Raw genomic sequence first — 20,496 nt, forward strand, 5'->3', positions numbered from 1 at the left:
CTGGATAACATCTCTAGCAGACAAACAATTGAAACTATATACAGTACTGGCCACTGAAAGGTCAATGCAGTTTTAAGTTTGTACATTTAGACCTGGGATATAATGTAGTTCTTTAAGTATAGTCTACGACCATAAAAAGGTATTAACCCCTTCACGACATTTGACGTATATATACGTCATGGCCGGGAAGTACTTCCCGACACATGACGTATATATACGTCATGACTTTAAACTGTCACTGCGTCTAGAGACGCAGTGACAGAGGGACGATGTCTGCTGTCCCTGACAGCAGACATGTCCCTGCATGCCCAGGGGGGGCTGCGATGCCGCCCCCCCGTCGGCGATCGCTGTGATTGGCTGTTCAGTGTGAACAGCCATTCACAGCGTTTTCCTGTGTTACCAGCGAATCAGACGCTCGGTAACACAGGTGTCAATCACCGCCGGGCGTCAGGGGGCATGAGGGGGTCATCGGTGACGATGACACCTCACCCCACCCTCACCCCACCTGCCCCCAAGGCTGTGATTGGTCCGTGGGACCCACGGACCAATCACAGCCAAGGTGCGACATTTAAACTAACGGTGACTGCGCTGCAGACGCCATTCCGGTCTGGAGTAGCGTGCAGAGCGGTCACCGTGCCTATCTGCCGTGATACTGACCTGATCCTTGCTAATACTTACCTGATCCTTGCAAATACCTTACCTGATCACTTGATCACTGCTTGTAGCGTGCTGGACGCTTCCTGGATCTGACTTCTTGGGACTTCCTGCTGCTGCTGCAGTGTGATAGAGAGATAGAGAGAGAGATAGAGAGAGATAGAGAGATAGTGACAGAGAGAGCTATATTTTGTGTCTGCTACCCCCCTTTTTGGTTTTTTTTTATATATAAATAACTGTCAGTGCTGCTGCTGCAGTGTCATAGAGTGATAGATAGTGATAGATAGTGAGAGATAGAGAGATAGTGACAGAGAGTGATAGAGAGTGTATATTTTGTGTCTGCTACCCCCCCTTTTTGGGGGTGCAGGGTCAGTGCTGCTGCTGCAGTGTCATAGAGTGATAGATAGTGATAGTGAGAGATAGAGAGATAGAGAGAGATAGTGACAGAGAGTGATAGAGAGTGTATATTTTGTGTCTGCTACCCCCCCTTTTTGGGGGTGCAGGATTTTTTTTTATACATATAACTGTCAGTGCTGCTGCTGCAGTGTCCTAGAGTGATAGATAGTGATAGATAGTGACAGAGAGTGATAGAGAGTGTATATTTTGTGTCTGCTACCCCCGCCTTTTGTGCTGATCACTATATCTGAGGTGATCAGCAACTTTTTGGGGGCGCAGAGGTTTTTTTTTTTTATATATATACCTGTCAGTTGCTGCCAGTTGCACTGTCAGTTGCACCAAAGGTTGTGCACCTGCTGCCCCTCACTGGTAATCAGTGTCGCATCACTGATCACCTTTTTTTTTTTTGTGGGTGCTGTGTGGTCTTTTTTTAATTTTTTTTTTTTTTACACACACTGTGATTTTGTGGGTGTCCTGTGGCCACTGTGCGCTGATCAGTGACGTACATCACTGATCAGCTTTTTCGGCACAGGGTTGATCTATTTTTTTTTTTTTTTTGATCAAATTCCTGTTGCCTTTGAGCGCTGTTCAGTGACGGACGTTACTGACCAACATCTGTGCTCAATTTTTGGCGCAGGACCTTTTTTTTTTGTTTTTTTAACCCCTTCAATTTTTTTTTTTTTTAACCCCTTCAATTTTTTTTTTTCTGCACTACATACACACTACACACTACATACCCCCCGGGTTGAAATAAAGTTTGTACCCCCCCCCCCTACACTATACACGTGTTGAAACATTTCACTACCAGTAACACAAAAATAAAAATGGCATCCCAAATGTCATCCCAAATGTCATCCCAGTCATCCAGAAGAATGTATTCAGTGGAGGAGGCATATGCCATGCTTGCCTCTGATTCTGACACAGCCAGTGAGGCAAGCGGGGAATTTGAAGGATTCGTCTTAAGCTCCTCTTCCTCCTCTGGTGATGAGGGACCCCCTCAAAGACGCCCCCGTAGAGCAGCTGAGACCCCCCCCCCCCCCAATAATTGATCTCGTATGGACCCCACCACCAGACAATTTTGAGCCCCAGGTTCCTGAGTTTTTGGCCATGCCAGGAATCCAATTTGATTCCACAGGTCTCAGAGAAATTGACTTTTTCAAATTATTTTTCTCTGATGATTTTATAAATTTAATGGTGGACCAAACTAATTTATATGCCCAGCAGTTTATTGCTCAAAACCCCACGTCATCATTTGCTAGGTGGACCCCTGTAGATGCAGTAGAGATGATGACGTTTTGGGGTCTGGTGTTACATATGGGCATAGTAAAAAAGCCACAAATTAGGCAATATTGGAGTACAGATGTTCTGTACAGCACCCCATTTTACCGTATGGCCATGACTCGGACTCGTTTTGAGACAATCCATAAATTTATACATTACACCGATAATGCACAGTGCCCACCCAGAGATGATCCCACCTTTGACAGGCTATTCAAAGTCAGGCCGGTCATTGATCATTTCAGTGCCAAATTTGCAGAGCTATACATCCCTGATAAATGTATTAGTATCGACGAGTCCCTTATACATTTTAAAGGAAGGGTTAAATTCCGCCAGTACCTTCCCAGTAAGAGGGCAAGGTATGGCATAAAAATGTATAAGCTGTGTGAAAGCACCACAGGGTACACCCACAAGTTTAGGGTATATGAAGGGAAGGATTCAAGAATTGAACCGCCAGAATGCCCCCCCTCCCTCGTAGGTGTTAGTGGAAAAATTGTCTGGGATTTAATGCACCCCTTCCTGGATAAGGGTTATCACCTCTATGTGGATAACTTTTACACTAGCATCCCCCTGTTTAAGGCCCTTGGTTCAAGAGGTACAGCAGCTTGCGGTACTGTGCGCAAGAACCAAAGAGGCCTCCCCAAAACGCACATTGCCCAAGTACTAAGAAGGGGTGAAAGCAGGGGAATATGCACCGAAAATATGTTGTTGGTCAAATATAAGGACAAGAGGGATGTCCTTATACTGACAACAATTCATGGAGACAGTACCACCTCCATCCCTGTACGAGGTACCAGTACCCACACCTCAAAACCAAATTGTATCCTAGATTACAATAAGTACATGGGCGGAGTGGATCTTTCAGATCAGGTACTGAAGCCGTACAGTGCCCTGCGGAAAACAAATATCTGGTATAAGAAGCTGGCCGTGTATATCATCCAGATGGCACTGTATAACGCTTACGTGCTATTCCGTTCTACCGGCCAGAGGGGGACATTTATGCACTTTCAAGAGGAAGTCATAAAGGGCCTAATATTTGGGAACCAGCAGGCAGAGGGCCCCAGTACTTCTAGTACTGGCCCCCGTATTGTACCAGGGCAGCATTTTCCCAACGAAATCCCCTCCACTGCAAGAAAGGGCAGGACACAAAAAAGGTGCAAAGTTTGCTATAAAAAGGGAATAAGAAAGGAAACTATTTTCCACTGTGAAACTTGCCCCGACAAACCCGGCCTATGTATAAAGGAGTGTTTCAAAATATACCACACATCTATGGATTATTAGGTTCATCATTTCACCGTGCTTCGGGGGTCTTGCTAATGCCACATAGCACCCACCATTCATTCCACCAGAATCTGAGCTGCAAAATCCAAAAATCACTCCTTCCCTTCTGAGTCCTGCCATGCACCCAACTGGTATTTTTTGGTCACATGTGAGGCATTGCCATACTCTGGAGAAATGGGGGCACAGATTTTGGGGTGCTTTGTCTCCTTCATTCCTTGTGAAAATGACAAATTTTGAGCCAGAACTGCATTTTTGTGTAAAAAAATGTAATTTTTCATTTTCACTGCCCAGTTGTATCAAAATTGGTGAAACCCCTGGGGGTTTGAAATGTACACTATACCCCTAGATGAATTCCCTGAGGGGTGTAGTTTGCAAAATGGGGTCACTTGTGGGGGGGTTCCACTGTATTGGTAATGCAACATAGCACCCACCATTCATTCCACCAAAATCTGTGCTCCAAAATCCAAAAATCACTCCTTCCCTTCTGAGTCCTGCCATGCACCGAACTGGTATTTTTGGTCACATGTGAGGCATTGCCGTACTCTGGAGAAATGGGGGCACAGATTTTGGGGTGCTTTGTCTCCTTCATTCCTTGTGAAAATGAAAAATTTTGAGCCAGAACCGAAAAAAATGTAATTTTTCATTTTCACAGCCCAGTTGTACCACAATTGGTGAAACCCCTGGGGGTTTGAAATGTACACTATACCCCTAGATGAATTCCCTGAGGGGTGTACTTTGCAAAATGGGGTGACTTGTGGGGGGGTTCCACTGTATTGGTGCTTTGGGAGTCTTGCTAATGCAACATAGCACCCACCATTCATTCCACCAAAATCTGTGCTGCAAAATCCAAAAATCACTCCTTCCCTTCTGAGTCCTGCCATGCGCCCAACTGGTATTTTTTGGTCACATGTGAGGCATTGCCGTACTCGGGAGAAATTGGGGCACAGACTTTGGGGTGCTTTGTCTCCTTCATTCCTTGTGAAAATGAAAAATCTTGAGCCAGAAGTGCACGTTTGTGTAAAAAAAATGTAATTTTTCATTTTCACAGCCCAGTTGTAACAAAATTGGTGAAACCCCTGGGGGTTTGAAATGTACACTATACCCCTAGATGAATTCCCTGAGGGGTGTAGATTGCAAAATGGGGTGACTTGTGGGGGAGGTTCCTAACTTTTAGCACTTATGGTGCCTAGAAACCTACATGGTGCCTAAAAAAAAATCTCATAAAAAGGAGGCTCCAAAATCAAGTAGGTGCTCCTTCTATTATGAAGCCTGTGGTTTGGTCAACGTGCACACTAGGGCCACATATAGGATATTTTTGAAAACAAAAGAATTGGGGGAATCAATTTTTAGTCACATTTCTCTAGTAAAATCTACTGTATTCGTTAGAAAAATGTATTAAAATTGAAACTGCAAAAAAAAAGAAATTTTGAAATTTCACCTACACTTTGTTTTAATTCCTGTGAAACACCTAAAGGGTTAACAAACTTCCAAAATGCTGTTTTGAATACTGTGAGGGGTGCAGTTTTTGAAATGGCATCATTTATGGGGGTGTCTCACATACAAGTCCCTCAAAGTCACATCAGAACTGAACTGGTCCCTAAAAAAATCAGTGTTTGAAATTTTCTTGAAAATTTGAGAATTTGCTATTCATATTGTAAGCCTCCTAGTGTCCAAAAAAATTAAAAGGAAGTTGAAATAATGATGGAAACATAAAGTAGACATATGGTCTATGTTAGTTATTAACTATTTTGAGTGGTATGATTATTTGTCTCACAAGCAGATAATTTAACATTTTGCAAATTGCTAAATTTTCCATTTTTTCACGATATTTTGGTATTTTTCACAAAAAAACACAGACTGTATCGACCCAAATTTACCACTAACTTGAAGTACAATGTGTCACGAGAAAACAATCTCAAAATCACTGGGATAAGTAAAAGCAAAAAAAAGTTATCACCACTTAAGTGGTGTCAGATTTGAAAAAAAGGGCTCTGTCATGAAGGCACAAACTGGCTCTGTCATGAAGGGGTTAAAAAAAAAACAAAAAAAAAACAAAAAAAAAAGGTCAGTTTGGGCAAAATGCTACTTAAGGCAGGGCTCGACAAATACCGGTCGCCAGGTCGCCACGGCGACCAGATTCTGCTTCCTGGCGACCAGATTTTTTGCAGGGAGGGAGGAAGCAGAATCTGGTCGTCAGCAGCCCGACCACCCGTCTTCCCCTCCTTTCAGGCCAGCGGCAGCGTGGTCCCCGACCCCCGCCCAGCCTGTCAGGCGCAGGCTGGTATATTCTAAATTAAGTGCAGCGGCACCTATCAGGGAGGTTCTGCTTACCGCCAGCAGCTCCGTCCCTGCCTCTGCCCGGCTGCAGGAGATCTGTGACCGCCCCCCCTGTGCCCGGCTGCAGGAGTTCCGTCCCCCTTCCGACCAGCTGCGGGAGATCCATGGACATCCCCCTCCGCCCTGGCTGCTGAAGCTCCGTCCCCCTTCCACGTGTTTGCAGCCTGCAGGAGCTCCGTGACAGCCCCCCCCCCCATGTGAGCTCCGCGACATAACTCACTCCCCTCCGCCCAGCCACGGGAGCCCAGTCCCCCCTTTGCCCAGCCACTACAGGAGGCATCATGGATGTGTCACTACTGGGGGGAATTGGGGATGTGGCACTGTGGAGGGGCATTACCTGGGGCATGTGTGTGGCAAGGAAAGGTAAGGGTGCTTTGTGTCTTATTAGGAGGACTAAATGAGTTTTCACCAGCTGTACCTGCCTGTTATCATTTGAACCTTGAAACCCTATTTAGTGGGTGCTATGGTGTGTGGCATGGTGTAATGGGCATTTGTGTGGCTTAATGTGTAATGGGCATGGCGGTGTTTGGTAGAATGTGTAATGGGCATTACGGTATGTTGCATAACGTGTAATGGGCATTATGGCATGTGGAATAACATGTAATGGGTGTGTGGCATGTGTAATAGGCATTGCGTTGTAAATTTTTTCCACACCTTCGGCGTGCACTGTCCCTATTTTTAGTTTGTCTGGCTCCTACACATTCATCCTGGCTCCCAGATTTTAAAAACATTTGTCAAGCCCTGACTTAAGGGTTAGTCATAGTTATGTTTTACTGCACCTCATTGGCCATTGCTATTAGTGGGGGGCTATTCAGCTGTTCTATTGGCACTGGGCAAACAGTATGCCTAAATGGATGCGGTCATCTATTAGAATTAACTTAGGTCTACAGTCATTAGGTCGACCCCACTAGGTCGACTGGCAGGAAGGTCGACCTGACTTAAGGTCGACATGGGCCAAGGTCGACATGGGCCAAGGTCGACATGGGCCAAGGTCGACATGACTTAAGGTCGAATTTGCATAAAGGTCGACATGAGGAAGGTCGACTGGTCGTAAGGTCGACATGGGTTTTTCACTGTTTTTTGAGCCGACATGTGCCGACAGGCGGTATTTCATGCCCTACCATCCACTAGGGCGTGGTGGGAGAATAAAATAGTGTGCCCGAAGCATTGCGAGCGAAGCGAGCGATGCGAGGGTCCGATTCTCATTGCCAACTGTGTCCATGTCGACTGTGTCGACATTCGGATAAAAAAAAAACAGTGAAAAACCCATGTCGACCTTATGACCAGTCGACCTTCCTCATGTCAACCTTTATGCAAATTCGACCTTAAGTCATGTCGACCTTGGCCCATGTCGACCTTAAGTCAGGTCGACCTTCCTGCCAGTCGACCTAGTGGGGTCGACCTAATGACTGTAGACCTAAATGCAGTCTGACGAATGATCCCATTCCGCCTAAATAAAGCTGATAAAAGCTCTACTACAGCATAGACCAGCGGTTCTCAAACTGTGGTTCCTGACCCCCAAGAGGGTCCCAACCTTCTCAGTATGGGGTTGCAACTATTCAAAAATCTGTTGAATTGTTTATTTTAGACTCTTCCCATCATGTTATGCCTCCACAATGCTGCCATGCAGGTGCTCTCTGATGACTACACATGTTATGTGATCTTCTGCAGTAACTTTCTGGGGTCCCGTAATTATTTTTATTGTCTGATGGGGTCCCAGAGCAAAATAGTTTGAGGACCCCTGGCATAGACTCATGGTGCCCACACACGCACCGATTTCAGTGCTATGCGTTTTTGGCTGTACAATGGTTCTTTACAATTTTTCTGCCAGAATTAAGCATGACCCGATGTGATGGTTATTTTGCTGTCTGCGATGCGATGCTGTGCGATTTAAGCACATTTTTTCACTGGCTTTTTCTGACCTTTATTTTGTTCGAGTTCACATGTTTCAAACCTGCAATAAAGTTGTTGATACCAATTTGTATGTAATTATTTCCAAAAAAAAAACAAAAAACCCATCGTATAGCATCGGCTCGTATGCCTGTATAATGCTGAGCCCGATGCTATGCGATAATGTCCTAAAAAGTACCTGCTGCACATACTTTTTGGGACATCTAAAATCGGCCCCCGGGAACGCGCATAGCACAGCATCGCGTCGCACACGCCGCGCTAATACAACACGATAATCGTACGCGCGATGCGTTTTGTACTTTAAAAGTACAAAACGCATTCTTAAATCGATGCATGTGTGGGCTGCATCACTTGCCCGATGCAATTAAGGAGTGTCCAGCTGTAACAGGGAATCCCTGCAACTAAAGGGCATCTAAATGGTGCAAAAAAGGAACTGCTCCATTATACGGCCCTTGGTGATAGATAGATTTGAGACAATAGCCTATTTCACGTGTAGAAGCTGAGACTTTCCCCATTTTGTTGACCATCATGACTGTCATCCTTTTAGTGTTACTACAAGTCTTAGGCCAAAGTAACAGACATTAAAAAGTGGACAAGAAACCACCCACACAAGGACGATTTCTGAATATGTGTCAAGTAAAAACCAACAGAAATGAATGTTGAGGCATGTCTGAGGCACTGTAATCATGCAAAAGTTACTACGCCTGTGTACAAAATATATGAAGGCACTTTTATTTATTATTTCTCACTTTTTTCAAGTATAATCCAGTAAATAAGTGAGACAAAGTTAACTAATTACATATACAACTCCATAAACAGAAATATACAAGTACTTTTTTGTGAGCCATATAAAATGATGCCACCTCACCAGTCTCCCACCACTTTGTCCACACCCAGATCTGAAACAAGAATTTCCACTACTTTCCTTTTTGACGTGTGGATACAAACAATGATTGCCACACATTTATTACTCACTTTTTTGATGTGCTCATATCCATTGGTTCATCTCCAGTTGGTACCTCCACTTTGATGGTTGCTTTCACCTCCTCACCGCCCTTCAGAAGACCAGGCACTTTCCCTGTCCCAGGCTCATCCTTTATGAGGTGTTCTCCATCTAACAGCTCTTTCTCCAGTTTCAACTTTTTATTGTCTATATCATTCGGCGTCACGTCTCGCTCAAGTGCCCTTTTTTGGCTTCGTGTCCGACATGCTTCATCTGCCATAGTGCTGTCCTAATATATAGAAGAGACATACAAATATTTAGTTTTATAACTCATACCATTCATAAACAGCAAAAATACAGATTTCAATTAAGATAAGAAAAGGTGTACACTTATATGGCTGGTCCCTATGTGCATTTCCTAACATTCTGGTAAATGGAGCAGCAACATGTAAAATAAATAAGTGGTTATAGACTGCAACCACAGTATGCTTTGGGAAAATAGGTGAAATAAATTCATACTAAGGATGAGTCCACACTAGGTTACATTTTTAATGGTTTTGCCAATTCAGATGGGTCGGAACATGAAAATAGAATATATATATATATATATATATATATATATATATATATATATATATATATATATATATATATATATATATATATATATATATATATATATATGTATCCTTTATGTTACTATGTACTCTCCATTGTCAGATACATCCTGTGTCATCTCTACATGCATTATGACTGGACATCGCTAGACCAGGTAATACTGGGGAATGCAGTATGGCTCCTGCTATAACAAAGTATGTATGTACTTGCCAATGACTGATCCCCCCAACATAAGAGATTTAAGGTCCGTACAAAAAAAGTCTTGACAAAATAGAGACAGATTCCCAATTGGTAATACGGTCCTAGAAAATGGGTAGTTAGAAACTGAATGGTTGGTACTAATCTCTCCAAGATTTTTAGTAAAGTTTCCACAAACTCTGAGGAAAGCAGAAATATGAAAAAAAAAAAAAAATGTTTGTAGCTCTAATAACTTAGTTTCAGGAGTTGGTTCTCAAACATTCAACAAAATCTATCTTTGAAGCCATCATATTCACTTACGTAAGTAACGGAGGCTAATTATCGGAATATGATCAGGTCAGGCAGATATGGGGAATTAAAAGCCTGTACGCTACAGGCTATGCTATTCAATAAAGTGTGCTAATGGGTGCGAATGCCATATGCACCCATTATTTCTGCTTGCACCCTCCGAATGAGGAGAGTAGAATATCGTTCTACCCTTTAGTTTTTAGGGCAGCCAAAAACGCAGCACGCCTGGTGGTTCGCACATGTTAAGTTAATTTATTCCTCTAAACGAGGGGTGGCCAAACCGGTCCTCAAGGTCTACAGTGCATGTTTTCCAGGCAACCTGTGGATCTATAGTAGGAATGAATGCAGCAGGTTTAAAAATGTGACAGCTAGTAATGACAACAGCTGTGCTCCAGCTAGGTAACTTGGAAAACATGGACCGTTGGTAGATCTAGAGGACCGGTTTGGCCAACCCTGCTCTAAACCCACTACAGTTGGGTATAACAAACGGTACTTGTTTCCTAGCACGGCGCCCGCGATTTTGATTGTATTGATCGGGTCGGAAAAATTGCGTCGATCGCATGCCAACCAAATCGCATGCGATGAACGAGATTTTTTCATTGGAATCAATGTAAAATGGTCCCTGAGACCCCATTTTACATTGATTTTAATGTAAAAAGCCCCAAAACCCCCCATTTTCATGGCTACCCCCCCCCCTCCTGATGGGTGAAATGGCCCTCCATTGTTAACGCCACCCCACTATTGACTCCAACCTGAAGCATGGCGAGCGCAGCGAGCCCGCGAGGGGTAGCGGTACGCGTCATCCGACCTTTTCATACCCCCATTATCCACGTCGGAAGTGAAGTTGATTTTATAAAGTGTGGCGAGCGCAGCGAGCCTCGCGAGGGGACGCGCATAACTTCACAGGTATACGCGTCTCCTCGCGGAGCTCTTCGGGCTCGGTGGCTCGCCACACTTTATAAAATCACCTCCACGCCGACATGGATAGTGGGGGTATGAAAAGGTCGGAGGACGCGGGCTCGCTGCGTTTGCCACGCTTCAGGTTGGCGTCAATAGTGGGGTGGCGTTAACAATGGGGGGGCATTAACCCTATACAATGAGAAATGGGCCATATTGGCCCATTTCCCATTGTTCCCTATGTAAAATCGTGTTGATCGCCATTATAATGGCCCACAACCGACGCGATTTTAACTTTAAAAATTATTTAACATTATTCTCTATGGGAAAATCGCATTGATTGTGTCGGTCGCATCACGGCCCATTATAATGGCCGCGATTTTCTCTTTTGCCGGCAAATAAACTGGCGATTGACAGAAAATCGGGTCCATCGCATGCCTTAAGTACCTTAAACTTAAGGCATGCGATCAACCCGACGGGCGCCGTGCTAGGAAACAAGTAATGGGCTTCCCAATAAATCAAGATCAGCAGCACAAACAATTTAATATCACTTAACACAGATAGGAGCTGCAGGAAAAAAGGTGGAATTGGAATAATAATAATAAAATATATATATATATATATATAACTAAACAAAAGAAGTGCACAAATGCAAATAAAAAAATCCAAATGTAGGGCTTTGAGTACCTCACTGCAATCAAGAGTAATTAACCTCCATTACCACAAAGGGTAATGAAGTTATGTAGCCCATACACTGAGATATTGAATGCAATCTTTAAATTTCGAACACATCTGTTCGATAAATCGAATGGCTGTACGGACTTTTTAGGGACCATGCGATGCGCAGGCCCACCGGTCGAATGTCGCCTTGATATAGACAGTATGTGCTGCACATAGTATCTACCAAATTGCAGTACAGATTGCATGAGGGAACGCTTTCAGCATCGTCTGGTTTGGGGAGAGGGGGCAGGAGGGACCATTGGCTGCATCCATCTGGGTAGTGTAGCTCTATGAAGGAGTGGCGGGGGTCAGTGGTGGCAGCAGAATTTGAAGAAAAAAAACGGTTTAACACTGGGCGGCCCTCTGATTGGCTGAGCTCAGCCAGAGGGCCACCCAGTGTTTTATTTTATTTTTTTCAAATCCGTCCACCGCACTGACCCTCGCTAGCGCTCCTTCACAGATCTAGATGTGTCATCCCAAAGATGGCATGCGACATCGGGTGCTGAAATGGGGCATTTTTGCACCATAAAATGCGATGGACATAACACTATGATATTGCATCCGATCGCATAAGTGTATGGGCAGCATTACACTACTGTATGTATGTATGTATGTATGTATGTATGTATGTATGTATGTAAAACAAATGCAATCTACCAAATTTATGAATTCACTTTCCATCCCAGGGCCCATACAGAGGATAGATGTGTTGTGAATCAGGAATTAAGAACGCATACGTGGGAATATTCACAGTAAGCAATTTTCAAAAATGGTCTGGATAGCTGTAAAAAAATAAAGTCCCTATTGTAGTATAGACTATAAATTAGCAGTTCGGTATTTGCCATTTTGGGGGTAGCGTAAAATAGAGAGGAAGGTGATCCTGCACAACGGGTGGTTAGATAAGAATTCTTCTATTAAGAACTGGTAGTGATCTAAAGAAGGCATCCTATATATTAATAGATGGTGCTCCTAAAAAAAACGCACGCACACACACACACACACTTCAATATATGTGCGTATATTTTCAGGCTAAGGAATGAATGATTATTTTCTATCCTATGTAACTTTAAATCGGAAATTTCCCTAAGGATTTTATTTGGTCTTCTGTACATTAACACAATTAGAATTTCTTATAGCAATACATTTGATATATCAGTGTTCTAACCCTCTTAAACATACATCTAGGCCACATATCTACCTTTGTCTTCAGCACTAACTGGGCTTTATATGCCTCATTCCAGCACAGACTTTGCTTTAATACAGTTCATAAAAGGGGACGGCAGACCCAGGTGGTATGCCGTTGTGACATCAAGTCCCCACGTGACCTCTTCATTTTCCCAGGATGCTACTGGAGACACAAAAGCACTTTCTGGAAAACCAGCCTGAACTGGTTCCAGACAACAAGAGCTGCGAGTGGCGTTAACCCTTTACAGTGACATGGACACCCGCCTTCCCCTTCACACACCCCCCCCCCCCCCCCCTACAAGGCTGGCCTGCTGCTTCTGGCATTCCTGTACAGAGTCCAAGAGAGCATCACTCTTAAAGGGACAGAATACCTTATTGATGGCAGTCTCTTCTGATTAGAGAATGAAGCAATTAAAACAAGTGATGACTTCACCGTTTACTGCTCGTATTGTAAAAAACTTGGAAGTAAACCATTACCATACTAGCGTAGCAAGCACAATATGGATACATGTAAGGGGGAGTGCAGAGCACAGAATGCTGCACAGCAACATTTTGGGTTTCCTCAATAAAACAAAGTGACCACGTTGCCACCACCTACTCCAAACTACTCCCCTTCTATGTGCCATGGTACACTTTCTGCAAGATATCACTTAACTACCGAAACCGCACACAGGATCAGAAGCCAACTTCAGGGGTGTACACACGGGGAGATTTTGACTAATGGACAATTTTGACTAAGCAATTTTGGGAGAGATTTTGGCTAGATGCATTGGAGATTTTGACTAAGCGATTTTGTCTAATAGTGTGTACACATAGTAAGATATGGCTTCCGATGTTCCCGATATAGTGAACATCAGAAACCATATCGCATGCAAATTGCATGCTTTTTTAGGGCAATGCGCTGCCAATGTGCGCTCCCGTGTGAGCGCAAATCGGCAGCCAGATAAGAGAGGACAGGCAAGACTATACAGTGCATATCTGCACTTTATAGTCTAAATTGTGCCCCTCTGGCATGCCGTGAGAACACACCTTAAGCAATGATAGTCTATAACAGGGCTGGGCAACACAGGCCCTCCAGATGTTAATGAACTACACATCCCAGGATGCTTTGCATTAGTTTTGCTATGTGCTATGCTGAAACTGATGCAAGGCATGCTGGGATGTGTAGTTCATCAACATCTGGAGGGCCAGTGTTGCCCAGCCCTGGTCTATGATCTAGTCAAAATTGCCTTGCCTGCAAAGTCAATCTATGCTAAGCAATTTCTGCTAGACAATATTGACTAAGCAGGAGAAAAATAGGGAGATTTTGGCTAACCTTCTAGGAGATTTTAACTATCTAGTCAAAATCTTCTGTTAAAAGTTCTCAGTGTGTACACCCCTATAGACTGTGCAGGCAAGGCAATTTTGACTAGATCATAGACTATCATTACTTAAGACAAAATTGCTTAGTCAAAATTGCTTAGTCACAATTGCCCATTAGTCAATATCTCACCATGTGTACAGGGCTTTAAGGACAGACAATATATGTGGCCTTGATCGACTTTTACAAGAGGAAACTTCACTGTCCTAGCTAAACAAGGGGCAAATATTATCACCACATAATCTACTGGACATCTGCGTGGTCATTTAGAAATAAATATAAAAAAATGTATTGACTTAAGGACATCGCACATGCAGAAGTCAAGTTGATAAAAAGTCAATTCTAAAAGTCAGATTCTCTGCTGTAGTATCATACCCTCACTGGGAGGTTTAGGACTACAGCAATGAAGAAGTTAACCATGGATCATATGACTGTTAGGGGTGTGGCATGGATTGCTAATACAGCTCTTCTATATATAGGTAAAAGGTGAATAAAAGGCTGCCATGAGTTTACCACCATACACTATATTGATATTCTATCAATACATAGATGTGGGCATCGGATTCCATAGTATCACCAAGTTCTGAGTACGGTGCTGGTTCTTACAGGATTGGTCAGATATTACAAGGTATGCCCACTGCATATTCCACATATCCCTTTACATTGAAGGATTTAATTCTCATACAAGACTTCTAGCAGCAGTCAATGGGTTACCACTAGGTCAGTGACCTGAACAGCTTGCCCTTAATTCCCTGTAATACAGCACACTTCCCAATGTGTCTTTAACCCTCCTACTCAGCTTTCATTGCAATAATCTCTTACATATTGAATCATTGTAACAATTCTGTAGAAATGTATTCCGTCTCTGCACAATATCCCGGCACCCAATGAATAGGCAATGTGGTGCGGTGCACTTTCACTATCAATAGCATAGACCAGTGGTTCCCAAACTTTTTTGAAACACAGCACCCTGGAGTATCAGGTTTTCTTTCACGGAATCCCTAGCATTAAAGTTTGATTTAGAAAAAAAAATATTAAATTAAGAAAATGATGTTTATATGTCACTCTTACGTCCAATTATGTGGGAAGGGACAAGATTCACTTCTGTTCTTCCACATAGTTTATGATTTTCAGCTACCAGCGCTGGTTTTGCCTATTACAATGACGAAAAATAATCTGATTTGGTCTTGGTCCACCAACCTGGGGCACCCCTGCAAGGGTCCCGAGGCACCCCAGGGTGCCACGGCAGACAGTTTGTGAACCACTGGCATAGACTCCATACAGTACATTGTGGCTAAGGATAAGCCGTGTGAAGTTCAGGAAATAATAATACATAATTTACACTTAGAAAAGGTTAATTATTTTTATCCCCTTTCCTTTATTTACTATATAAAACCTGCTAAAAATAGAAATGCAACAAACCTAAAATAATGCAAATACAGACAGCAGCAGAAAAAGGAAAACTCTACACAGTACACTGGAAGTAAAAAGGAATTTGCAGTGTGAAGCCAGCAGCGGGAGCAGTGAGACGAAAAGGGACGTAGTAAACACACCAGCTCCTGAGGATCGGCCAGCTTACAGCTGTCTGACAGAGAACAATGGGTTAAGCTCTGCCATTTTGGTGTCATTCACTGATATGTCCATTAACAATGTTACAGAGTAAAATGGAAGTCGTTAACCCTTCCCCTGCAGCAATCAGTGGGAGAAGGAAGTGTGCTGCTTTACTTTAAAAGTTCCTGCATATTTCACACCTAGAAAGAAATCTTGCATTTTAAAAGGCCTCCCAAAAAAAAAAAAAAAAAAAGCTTGATTGAGACATTAAGATTTAGTTACAGTCAAAAGTACAATATGTGACTTCTGCCTTAAAACTGTACTTAAGCATACTACTGTAGTCACTGCATGAAGGACAAAGTGAAAAGGCAACACCCCCCCCCCCCCCCTTTCAAAAATAGACCAATAATAAACAAAAAATTCCTTATGTTTTTCAGAGTCTATGATTAAGGATTTTTTAATATATAATTTATAGCAATACCAGTCACTGCCTGGCTTGTCCATCCCGCTGATCACCGCCTGCTTTTGCTCAGCACCTGCTGTCCGTCCTACTGCTCCTCACCACCCGCTGCAGCTCCCCGTTTACATGTGATAAATTGCATGCAATTTATCACACGTAAAAAATGGCAGTAAGTACCAAATCGTATGTGAGCCTCCTGGGTGGCTCACAGGCGAATTGGGTCCGACTTGTCTTTAGGACAAGTCGGCCTAATGTAAGGGGGGGCCTTCACAAGCCAGGCTTGGAGCCAAGTCTAAAATCATGGGTGCAGCCTGGCTTGCTGATGTAAAAGTGGTATTTAGTACTATATATGGATGTTAAATGTAGGAGGACACCTTTGTTTTGAAAGCTCCTAAAAACAGGCTTTCAACACTTCAGTAACTGCACTCATTATGGCGGTACATAGCTAAGCCTTTGAGTGCCAAGTGAATTTATCAAAATAGGTGTGAAAATTGGCAAGCAAACATTTTTATTCATCGGAATGATCTGTAATGCTTACTTCATATAGAAAAAAAAAAATTATATATATTTTTTTTACATATGTTTTGTTTAATTTATGTAACAAATATGAGTGACTTTTAGTGGATATTTTGTGCACCTCATAAGGCCCCCATACTACATTAAGCTGTGTACACACGGGGGAGATCTATTGCTCAGTGTCCCCTTTTCATCAGCGACCAGAGATGGTCGCTGATGAAAAGGAACCTCAGCTGGCGGTGCCGCAGAGGTAATCAGCGATTAGAATGGGGCAGAAAACGGGAGCGTGCACCCGGCGATTTATCGCCGGGGCACACTCCCATCACTGGCAATATGGTCGTCAGCGACCATATTTCCAGCCCCCATCGCCCCCATGTGCACACAGCATTCGTCCGACTTTTCCTTAAGGATAAGTCGGACCTGATTGTCCTGGCAGCTCCACAGGAGGGGTCACACGCGATTAGGCACTTCATGTGCCAAGTTTTGCATGTGTTGAAACGCATGCGATCACATGCAACTCCAGGGGTGCAGGATGCGGAGGGAGTATGGGGGCAGTGGTAGATGGTAGAGGGAGGGGTTGCCCGCGACCAGAGTGCTGGGCGGAGGGAGCAGGCAGGGAGGTGGAGGGAACCAATGAGCGCCAGCGGGTGCACTTAAAGAAAAAAATAAAGAAGAAATGCCCATACAAATGAATGGGGCAGCCAAATCGGTGGCTTGCCATTTATTTGTATGGGCTTTTTTTGGGGGGGGCCGGACCGAGCGCTGGCCAGGTGAGTGTCTACATGTGTGATTTGGGACGATTTCATGCCCAAATCTGCTGAATCGAGTGAAATCTTGCCAAATTCGCACAGATTATGGAGGCCTTTAGAGAGGTTGGCACTCAAAGGGTTATCCCTTAATTATTTTTGTTCTATGCTATGCCTGAGCAGGAGTATATGAAATTTATGAAATGTGTCTCAATATTGTAAGCTTATGAGCAGGGCCCTCCTACCTTTCTGTTTGTTTCTACCCAGTTTTATCACTGTTTCTGTACTTTTTTGGCACATATCATGCTCATTATGGTCAGGTATAGCTGCCTAAAATGGACCAAATGAATGGGCAGAACGTGAACTGTCCCGTTTGAGAGACAGGTGCCGTACAGTTTCCAGACAGTCGGGATCCCGACAGTCACTACCCTGACATTCGGGGTCCCAACGGCCACCGGCTATTCTCCCTCGTGGGGGTCCACCTCCCCCACGAGGTAGAATAGAATAGGCAACCAGCGTAGCGAGCCACCTTGCATGGTGAGCCCGCAAGGGGCTTTGTTGCGCTCGCCCCACGGTCTGAGTCCGGCCAGTCGTGATCCAGAAGTTATGACTGTCGGGATCCTGACTGTCGGGACCATATACCACACCCGTTTGAGAAGTTAGCGCATCTGACAGCAGAAACAACTGAATACCAAGGGTTTACACGCACGGGCTGAAAAAAAGTTATTTGAATACCGCAATGTAAATACCAAACGGAAGACCAAAATCGTTACTATTCTCACTATGTCCAGCATGGATTCCTGCGGTACCCTTCTTGTTAATACACTTCTAGAAAGAACATTAATACATAAAACATTACACTAACGCTAGACTCTACTAGTTCCAACATTGCTCCACTGCACTTTACAGAGTCCAAAATAAAATATTTCAATATAGATCATTTAGAGGATACAGGTACAACTTCTCCCCCACCAGAAACATACATCCTCTAGGATACATACCTATAGAATAGGGGACCTACCTTTTATGTGGACCTCTTTCAGAGTAACAAACCCATGTATTTTGATCATACTCCAACTACAAACCATATGCATGGACATCATATTGTTAAATTCCTCAGATTTAGAAGAATAGAAACCAAAACTGATAATTGGAGTGCTGCTGTTAGTGAACATCACTTCTAGCAACACATTAGGGGGCTAAGTCAGTGGTTCTCAAACCACTAGGCACCCTAGAGAATCAGATTTTTTTCACAGCACCCAAAGACCAAAAAAGTTTCTTATTGACAAATTAAAAAATGAAGTACTTTCTGCTATTTAATTCTTAGATTCAATTATGTGGTGAGGGACAGGATTTGCTTCCGTTTGTCAACAAAAATTATGTTTGCACGCCACAAACTCTGGTGTTTCCCATTACTTTGACCATAAATAATCTGAGTTGCCTCTGGATCTACAAGGAACTCCCTGCAAGTGTCTTGAAGCACACCAGGTGCCACGACAAAGTTTTTTGTAAACCACTGGGCTAAAGTAAGGGATCCTTTATAGAAGAGCAGCAGTAGCTAGCTCAGTGATGGCTAACCTTGACACTCCAGCTGTTGTTGAGCTATACATCTCAGCATGCCTTGCTACAGTTTTACTATTTGGCTATGCTAAAACTGATGCAGGGCATGCTGGGATGTGTAGTTCAACAACAGCTGTAGTGTCAAAGTTAGTCATCACTGAGCTAGATGCTGCATTATAGGCAGAGAGCAGAAAATTGCTAGAGCAGAGGTACAAAATGCGATCCTGGTTTTACCTATACCCATGCTTGGCTACAAAATGACTTATTTGGTACCTTTGATTTATCCATTTGTGCGAAGCCATGGATACACTTCAAAACTTTGACAGTTGTGATAAGTCAAATACCATGCTTGGGAATCTCTGTGCTAGAGCTTTTGGGGTATATTCAAGAGGTCAAAACTGCCATCTTGCTGAAAAGACAGCAGTTTTAGACATGAATACATCGGAAGGGGTTCAGACCTATTCAATCATAGCTTTTTTTTTTTTTCGGCATGTCAAAATGTTTTGACATGCCGAAAAGCAGGTGGATTGACAGAAGAGCCGCTAATTCATCTGCTTTTGACGGAAACACAGCCCAAACTGAAAGGTTTGGGCTGTGTTTCCGTCACTCAATCCGGCATAACAAGATGCCGGATTGAGGCAGGGAGGACGGCACCGTGCGAGCAGCAGCAGCAGCTTACACAGCGCTGTCCTCCTGTATGCTGCACCCTCACACCGACTCCCGTACATACCCACTGCTGAGCCGGGTGAGAGCAACTCACCCGGCTCCCTCCCGCCTTCTCCCGCTTCCGTGCTTACCCAGTCCGAGCGCTGGCCGGGTGAGTGTCAATCATCGGCCAAATCTGACATCTGGATTTGGCCGCTGAATTAAATAATGGATGCCGGATCCATTCCGGCAAAAGGATGTCGGAATGGATCAGGCATCAATTGAATATACTCGTTTGACTCAGGAGTAACTAGACTTTTGACCCGTAATGAGGTGTCCAAAAATAGGGGGATGGTCTCACAGCAAGGTGTGTGTACTGTTGGAAGGGCTACAGACATTTCCTTTTTTATTTAGGGGTAAAAAAAATTAAATAAATGAATTCTTAAGGTGCCCACACACCAGAAAGATCTGTGATCATAGATGTGCGCATAAATTAGCCTTGAAATATTTGGTCTGTCCTGGACAAAAGATTTCAGGCAAGCGCACCTCTTTAAAATACTTTTCTCTTAACCCCTTCCCGACATTGCCTTTTATGGTAATTTTTTTTTTTTTTCCTCCTTGCGTTCAAATAAGCGTAACTTTTTTAATTTTCCGGCTATATAGACACATGAGGGCTTCTTTTTGCGGGACAAGTTGTACTTTTTAATGGTACCATTTACTATACCGTATAATATTCTGGGGAATCAGGAAATAATTCAATGTGGGGTAAAAAGAAAAAAAAAACGCAATTCCACAATTTTGCGCTGGTTACGGTTTTTTTGGAGTTCATAGTTCGTTTAAAATGATGGGTTATCTTTATTCTATGGGTCGTTACGATTCCGGTGATACCAAACTTATATAGTTTTCGTTACATTTTACCACTAAAAAAAAAAAAAATAGAAAATGTTACGGT

At 43.4% G+C, this 20,496-nt stretch overlaps 1 protein-coding gene across 5 annotated transcripts in view; it reads right to left on the bottom strand.

Annotated features, from left to right (window-relative positions):
• GATAD2A (GATA zinc finger domain containing 2A) overlaps positions 1–20,496 on the bottom strand; it is a 68,217-nt gene that overhangs the window by 14,644 nt on the left and 33,077 nt on the right. For all 5 annotated transcript variants that reach the window (XM_083180235.1, XM_083180225.1, XM_083180229.1 and 2 more), the window contains exon 2: positions 8,833–9,089. In XM_083180235.1, coding sequence (XP_083036361.1) covers positions 8,833–9,080 — 248 coding nt within the window. In that variant the 5' untranslated portion in view covers positions 9,081–9,089. The remainder of the gene's footprint in view (positions 1–8,832; positions 9,090–20,496) is intronic.

The sequence above is a fragment of the Crinia signifera genome, chromosome 1, assembly GCF_055691185.1.
Source record: "Crinia signifera chromosome 1, ASM5569118v1, whole genome shotgun sequence".
NCBI classification, from domain to species: Eukaryota; Metazoa; Chordata; class Amphibia; order Anura; family Myobatrachidae; genus Crinia; species Crinia signifera.